At 44.3% G+C, this 8,680-nt stretch overlaps 1 gene segment (V, D, J or C); it reads right to left on the bottom strand.

The window, feature by feature from the left end:
* On the bottom strand, positions 7,503–8,278 carry LOC108637082. The segment is given in 2 exon segments: positions 7,503–7,840; positions 8,230–8,278. Coding segments are annotated over 2 exon segments (387 nt in total).

Here is an 8,680-nt window from a genome sequence, read left to right as displayed (position 1 = left end):
ACCGTAGTCCACTGAATGAGGAAGGCCTTAGGCAGGCAGGTTCCTTGCACTTTTGTCTCTGTTGCCAGATACTATTAGTTTCAGTTCCTTAAAAGTAGAAGCCAGTGTGTGGTATGCTTGACCTTGGAGACTGTCGGGTTGGTCTTTGAGCTTGTTTTCCTGCTGTCACTTTCTGTGGAATGGAGACTGTAACACTGTGACACCCTCTGTGCAGGGTTTTCTGCAGACCTGGCCACCCTCTCAGACAAGCCCATGCTGCCACAGGCAAGGTTAGAGACACACAGAGGCCTGTTCACCTCCTGGATCCAAACCCGGATCCCTTATGTGAACAGGTGAGAGACTGTCAATGAGAAAGGGCTGAGAGCAGTCCACCCAGCAGAGGGTGCTCCCTGCTGCAGATGGGCTGGGCTAGATCCTGCGCCCAAAGGCAACTGTGATGTCCAGGGCGCTGATTGCCTTTCAAACTTGAAAGCAAATTGTCACCCACAGTCTTTGGAAAAGCATTGTAGTTTCTAGGAAGCAAGAAAAAATCTATGTGAATGTATTTATCCTCTGACTGTTGCAGGAAGGGGGACCCCTTCCAGGGCCCGAAACTGGGCTCTTGTCTAACACTCGGAAATGAATTGTCCGAAGAGACACATGTGCGGACAAAGCGAGAGATTTTATTGGGAATGGGCACCTGGGTGGAAAGCAGTAGGGTAAGGGAACCCAGGAGAACTGCTCTGCTGCGTGGCTCGCAGTCTCAGGTTTTATGGTGATGGGATTAGTCTCCAGGTGGTCTTTGGCCAATCATTCTAATTCAGAGTCTTTCCTGGTGGCGCACACATCGCTCAGCCAAGATGGATGCTGGCGAGAGGGATTCTGGGAAGTGGACGGACACGCGGTGTCTCCTTTAGACCTGTCCCGAAGTCTTTCGGTTGGTGGTGGCTTATTGGTTCTAATTCCTTATCAGGATCTCCTGTCATAAAACAACTCATGCAAATGGTTACTATGGTGCCTGGCCAGGGTGGGTGGTTTCAGTCAGTGTGCTTCCCCTAACAGGACTGTATAAGCTTTCTCAAAACACAGGGGAAACAGGTTTGATGCCATGCCCATCTATTTTTGCATCATTAAGACCTTACTTTTCATGATCATGATAGAACTGGTATCTAAATGTTTGACTCATTTTTGTTTCTTTTCTCTTAAAATAAGTAAAAAATGCTGTAGGTCTACACAACTGATCAATAGGATGAGAGAGGAAATCGTGTGCTGGAGATGAAGCCTTTGTCTGTAAAAGTTACATATGCGCTGTATCCCACTCACCCATAGAAGAACTGGACAAAGTAAGACAATAATTCCATTGCATTGTGTGCCCAAGCTTTCTCTGCCATATAAGCTCTTCATGTCCTCTGGGATCTTAACTCGAAACTCACCCTTGTACTCAAAATATATTCTCCTAAAAAGGCACAGATTCTCTGAATGTTTACTATTTTTCCACTGTTTACATGTGTTTTTTTCCTTTGCCCTCTAAGAATGTCTAGGTCACTTGAGAAAAGGGGAGTGGAGAACACTGGAAGATTTTAGGCAACAAATCACAGATTCTATTCCCTTAAGTTTTAGTTGAAGCTGCCTTTGAATGAGAATTTGTATGGTATACCAAGATTGCAAAGGAAATAATTTTCTCCAATTTTTCATCCAGATAAGCAGGTGTACCTGAAAAAAAGGAAACTATAAGCTGAGAATTCTCAAATTTAATGCTTTTCTTAAACCTATTCGTGATTTCAGGAGTTTACAAATCCTAATACAGAAGGGATATTCAAGATATTGTAGGGGAAAAAAATCACGTTAAATCACTTAAACTTATTTCTAAAATCAACTGAATTCTCTGCAAGCATTTCTTTTCATCTCCCATTAACTCAGATGAAAGGTTCTGAACCTGAAAGACACAAGGAATGAATAAAGTATTTTGAGCCCATTCCTCATCTTAAAATAAAAATACATTGCCTTCATGAGTAAGTGAGAGTGGTTTTTCTCTGCCATGAAGTTCACGTCTACCTAGTCACTTTGACCAAGACCAGGACTGAAGTCCAAACGCTCTCTGAAGCATTAGCTGACCCCGTCTTTTGGTGCTTCCAGAACTTTGCATGTTGGCTTCTTTAAAACAGTTACCAGACCAAGGAGAGAATAATAATCAGATATTAAAAATAAGTATATACGTTGAATATTAAATAGGATAATATTTGCACTCCCTGGAGGAGATAAGAAGGTATAAGATTAAGGAAGAACTATAGTCTATGATAAATTGCTGGAAACTTCCTTGTGCAGATGTTACTCATATTCCATACCCTTATTCTGGTCAATCAGAAACATCATGATCCCACAGGTTGTCTGTCTGTGCTTGTATCCCCACAGCCTGTGTGAATTATAAAACCAGTTATTAGAATGTATAGAAATCTATTATTTCAGGTAATTCCTCCAAAATAATTTTTTATTTTATAAGGAGAACAATTTGTTTGCTGCTGCTGCTGCTGCTGCTGCTAAGTCGCTTCAGTCGTGTCCGACTCTGTGCGATCCCATAGACGGCAGCCCACCAGGCTCCCCCGTCCCTGGATTCTCCAGGCAAGAACACTGGAGTGGGTTGCCATTTCCTTCTCCAATGCATGAGAGTGAAAAGTGAAAGTGAAGTCGCTCAGTCGTGTCCGACTCTCAGCGACCCCATGGACTGCAGCCCACCAGGCTCCTCCATCCATGGGATTTTCCAGGCAAGAGTACTGGAGTGGGGTGCCATTGTTTATTCTATTATAAAAATATACCAAATAATTGCTGGTCACAATCAACCTAAACATACAAAACCTCTTTGTTTGAAATGGACAATAATGTTTCAAGATTCACTCAAATCACTTGTCTTGGTATAAACTAAACTTCCTGGCTTCCCTGGTGGCTCAGTTAGTAAAGAAACCAGCTTCAAGGCAGGAGATTCAGAATCAACCTCTGGGCCAGGAAGATTGTGGAGGAAGGCATGGTAACCCACTCCAGCATTCTTGCCTGATGAATCCTATGGACAGAGGAGTCCGGTGGGCTACAGCCCATAGGATCACAAGAGCCGGACACTCACGCACAAGCTAAACTACTAGTGTTTGTGGCTACACGTCCAGTGTTGGGAGTTAACGACACTTAGAACATACAGAAAAAAGACAGAATGAGAAGCAGGTGAGAAAATATGTCTATTAAAGAATTGCAGAAATAAAAGAAAACGGAGATTTAGAGAGAGCACAAGAGAAAGAGAGAGGAGGCATAAAGTGAATTTCCAGCCTCGCAGCATCAAAATACTCAAGGTGATAGGCAAATAAAGAGAAACTTAGGAACAAAACATGCAATGTGTATTAGAAACTGGACTTGACTGCCACCTGGTGTGCTTTAGACACAAGGGCAACAGGTAACAGTAGATACACACAAAGATAATTCCAATTTAAACCCTCCTAACTGAGTCGCTTGGACTGCAAGGAGATCCAACCAGTCCATTCTGAAGGAGATAAGCCCTGGGTGTTCTTAGGAAGGAATGATGGTAAAGCTGAAACTCCAGTACTTTGGCCACCTAATGCGAAGAGTTGACTGATTGGAAAAGACTCTGATGCTGGGAGGGATTGGGGGCAGGAGGAAAAGGGGATGACAGAGGATGATATGGCTGGATGGCATCACCGACTCGATGGATGTGAGTCTGAGTGAACTCCGGGAGATGGTGGTGGACAGGGAGGCCTGGCATGCTGCGGTTCATGGGGTTGCAAAGAGTAGGACATGACTGAGCGACTGAACTGAACTGAACTGAACTGAACTGAACTGGAGCACCAGTTCAGAAATTGTGTCAAAACAAAGTCACCTGTAGTGAGTTGGGAATCTTTTCGGGCTGCTTGGTGATCTTTTGGTCATTGTGTAGTTGATAATCTCCCTTGGTGGGAAATACTGCCCAGATTATACTTCTGGACAAGAACACTTTATACCAAATTGCACCGAAAGTTTTCCCCCAATGGTAAGAGAGATTTCAAGGGTCCCATAAACAAGACTGGGATGTGCATCACTTTCCAGGGTTCTGAATGTGTGTCTTTTTCTTAAAGGAATTGTCTGACAGCCTCTATGACTTCTGGACACTACATAGTCCACACATAGGAGGGCTGATCTGGCTCATGGACCAGGTGACATTGAATCTGCCAGATTTCAGAGGGCTGTGCAGTAGGTTCAGCCTGCGGTGTGAGCAGCCCTGCCTCCAGGCCAGTGCGGACACAGACAGCTGATCAAAGACATCAGCCATCTGGACATAACCAACACTCAGAGGTCAGCCTGCTGAGCAACAGGAAACACACCAGGGAACCTAGTGGATGCTCCAGCAGGGACATGGCAGCCCTTCCCTGGAGGGACTGTGGGGCATGAGCTGCCTTAGTCAGAAGGAAGGAAGAGGCTGTGGGAGGTTGTCCTAGTGATGCTGTGATCTCTGTTTACAAAACGAGGACTCAGTGCCTGTGACCGAGGTGCTCATGGTCTCTTTCTTGAGGCTCCAAGGCCATTTCCACTAGAGCCCATCCTGGTGTCAGCCCATCCTGGTGTCAGCTCATCCTCTGGGCACTGCAGCTGCTCCTGCCACCGTGAGAAGCTGAGTCTCTATGGTGAGTTTGTGTTTGGATCTTTATACACTATTAAGGGTACCAGTGAGTTTCCTGCTCAGAGAAAAATGTGTAGCATCTCCAGGCTCCTCACTGATGATGGTAGCAAGAAGTCAACTGAATTGGTATAAAACTGTTCCTACTGTGAATATGCGTAGAAATACCTCATGAAGTCTGGCAGTTCTCTGCATGTGTTACAAATTCTCTATGTATACCATTTCTTAAAATTTCTATTATAATCAAGAATCCAGCTTTAATTGCACTTACTATGAAATCCATTATCTGGGAAAAAAATGACCTCTAATAAGTTTTATCCCCTTAATCAGAAACAGTATTATGTAGTCCAGGTGGATTTGAAATTATTTAATGCAAACCACACCATGTCAGAGAATGTGACTAGCATGCCTGTGATAAACTCAGAAGTATTTTTAGAGCATTTCTGAAAATGGGATCTATTTGAAGTATTCATTCTATATATCTATCACTAGAAACAGGAGTCAGATGCACTTTTCGGAAATGAACATTCATGTGAACCCAAAGTATTTATTTATTGTTTGAACTTTTTGTTTTATGACAATATGCTACCAAGTTTCTAAGCTCCTGATAAAGGGATCCTGATAAAAATGTGACATAAATCTCCATGCCGCTGCTGCTGCTGCTAAGTCGCTTCAGTCGTGTCCGACTCTGTGTGACCTCATAGACGTCAGCCCACCAGGCTCCTCTGTCCCTGGGATTCTCCAGGCAAGAATACTGGAGTGGGTTGCCATTTCCTTCTCCAATGCATGAAACTGAAAAGTGAAAGTGAAGTTGCTCAGTTGTGTCCGACTCTTCGCGACCCCATGGACTGTAGCCTACCAGGCTCCCCCGTCCATGGAATTTTCCAGGCAAGAGTACTGGAGTGGGTTGCCATTTCCTTCTCCAAAATCTCCATGAATGTTGGACAGTTTGGAAATCTAGCCACTGAAAAAGTTACTGATAAAGAAAATGTAAAGTGGAAATCCATATTTGTATAATATCAAGGGAAAATGGAAAGTGTAAGAATTAGATGACTTGAAATAACAAAGTAAAAAACATTCCTTTCTTGTTGAGCCAATGTTTACCCAACATTTTGCTCTTATATTGTTTTCCAAAATTTCATGTGGACAGAAGCTCTGACTTGGGTCAAGTGCACCAACCCAGCTGGAACCCATAAATCCACCTGAGATTTGAGGCCTCATAAGGTAACTTCCATGAGAGAGGAGAGTCCTGAAATCTGAGTCAGCAGGCAGGCTAGGGGTGCTGGGTCAGAAAATAGAAACCTCCTACCTATTCAGACATTTTCTTTTTCTTTACTCAAAGCTGCTATGTGCATCTTTAATACTTGTCTGAATGCTGGAAGTTGGTCTCCATCTCCTTGGCATCTGCCAGGTTTTGCACCCTTTGGACATTCCCTGTCACTGATGGTAGCACCTCCCCAACCCAATCACATGGCCTCTGCTGGACCACCTTCAGGAGCAAGTATGTCTGGAGACTGCTCAGCTGAGTTAAGGTGACAGTGACTAGGTGACATGACCTTGGGTCTCTGCACAGGAACATCACTGAGCCCTTGATGATGGAAGATCTCAGTCCCTGGCCACACACTCATTTCCTGTGACATGTGCAGTGGCCGAGACACGACAGGGGCTTCCCAGGCGGCACTAGTGGTAAAGAACCCGCCTGCCAATGCAGGAGGCATAAGAGATGTGGTTTCAATCCCTGGGTTGGGAAGATCTCCTGGAGGAGGGCATGGCAAACCTCTCCAGTATTCTTGCCTGGAGAATCCCACGGACAGAGGAGCCTGGAAGGCTACAGTCCACAGGGTCGCATAGAGTTGGACATGACTGAAGCGACTTAGCAGCAGCATACACAACACAGGAAACCAGGCAGATGGCCCTTCCTTCTTGTGATTCCATAAGGAACATACTGGGTTTTCTCTCTAGGTTCTTCTTATCAGACCTCAATAGCACCACCATTTTTAATCCCACTGAATAGAAGCCAAAGAGCAGTAAGCTCAGCTGTGTGTGTCGACTCGATTCCATTCACGTTTCTATTCCTGCAGTCTCCCTACAACTTTTGAGAAAAAGAACTTGGCATATTATTCTGTATCCTTGCAATGTTCTTTGGTATAAATTATATATCTTACCCCTTCCAGTTTATGCTACTAAAAAAATTTTTTTTAACCCCGGTTAAGGAATTCTAATACTCATATTTTTTTTCTCTGAAAGTTAATTGAGACAATTAATGTTAGCATTAGGATATTGTGCTTGCTATCATTTCAAAAAAAATTTTGAACATTCATAACTCAAAATTTTCACTAAAATTTTCCCACTAATTCTGTCTGGGGACTGCTTGTAGAGACTGTGACCTGACACATGATGAAGAAATAGGAAGATACCCAGAAAAAAGGAGATTCAGAAAGTGCAGAAAGTGGAAAAAGCTATTTTTTAACATTATGACATTTTATCTCCCTAAAAATCCCACCACCTATTCTGCTGCAAATCTGCCTCATTGTCTCTTTGATATTCTAACTGTATTGATTCTACACGTCACTGTACATGAGGGGGAAGTAGGATGACCTCTCACTCACCTCTCCCTCCTCAGGTCTGTAGTCTCAGAGGGCACTTAGACCCTCCATTGTCCTGCTGGTGCTGTCACTCAAGAACCCACATGGCCTTAACCTGTGTTGTCTGAAGTTGAGCAAAGACACTTCATCACCTTCCTGAGCCCTCAGACACATTCTGTTCCCCTGGTTCTCCAGCATCTTCCTCCTACACAGACTCAGAGACTCTGCCTACCTGCTCACCACACAGTCAACTCATGTGAGCAGCTGGGCCACCAGGAGAGGGGGGTTTATGTGCGGGGCTGAATCACTGTGGGAGGAGTTTCTTTACTTTGCTGGCAATAATAAACTCCAGCATCCTCAGCCTCCACCCTGCTGATTTTGAGGGTAAAATCTGTCCCTGACCCACTGCCAGTGAACCTGTCTGAGACTCCAGAGGCACGGTTAGAAGCTGCATAGATCAGGAGCTGCGGAGACTGGCTGGGCTTCTGCACATACCAGTGCAAAAAATTGTCTCCATATCTATTTTGAACGCTCTGACTTGCTCTGCAGGAGATGGAGGCCGTCTCTCCAGGGATGACAGACAGGGAGCGTGGAGTCTGGGTCAGAACAATAGCCCCGTTGGATCCTAAAAGAATTAGAGAAAAGTACAAGATTTCAGACAAAATTGAAAAGTTATTTTCAGAATATCCCAGTTTACTTCAGGCTAAATTATTCTTTCTTTTTAATTCTGATTAATATCCAAAATTTCTAGTTTCAAAATAACCCTAGATTCACAATGTAAAAAGAGATTTCTAGGAGTCATGCACACTTGCCCACATGTTGTATCTCACAGGGTTTGCCAGAGCACACCTGCTTGTTTCCTCTGTATTTATCCTCATTCTCATATTGCTGAATATCGCATGCCCTTAACAGAGGGTGAGGTGTGCATCTAACATGGGGGCAAAGACACATGGAGAGCAGTGCTGCCCCTAGAGCTCACCCCCCATCCTCCTTCTCATCCCCCTCCGTCCTTACCTGGGACCCAGAGCAGGAGGAGACCCAGGAACTGAGCAGGGAACCTCATGTTCAGAAGTGTGAACTGAGGAGTCCTGATAAGTCAGAGCAAGACCAGAGCTGAGCTTTTATCTCAGACTTGCAAGGGAAGGTCATCCCTGGGGAACCACATGCAAATCCCCTGGTGGGGAGAGTAGCATGGACAGAGCCCAAAAGGGATGGGAGACTCATGAGAGCAAAGGGAGAAAAAGTGTCTCTGTGTGGAAGAAAGACCTTCAATCTCGATATGGATGCAATTCACAATTTTTAAGAGTAAATGGCACAGTTAAATGTGTCTTTGCGTTTACCCTCCCTCTTCTCTAGTTTCTTAGAACTTTTGAATTCATGTTCTTGTAGTTCAGTTGCTAAATGGTGTCTGACTATTTGCAATCATATGAACTGCAGCAAGCTGGGCTTCCCTGTCCTTCACTAT

Source organism: Capra hircus, chromosome 11 (assembly GCF_001704415.2).
Source record: "Capra hircus breed San Clemente chromosome 11, ASM170441v1, whole genome shotgun sequence".
Taxonomy (NCBI): Eukaryota; Metazoa; Chordata; class Mammalia; order Artiodactyla; family Bovidae; genus Capra; species Capra hircus.
Note: the sequence above shows the minus strand (reverse complement) of the source record. Positions and strands in the feature narration are given on the sequence as shown.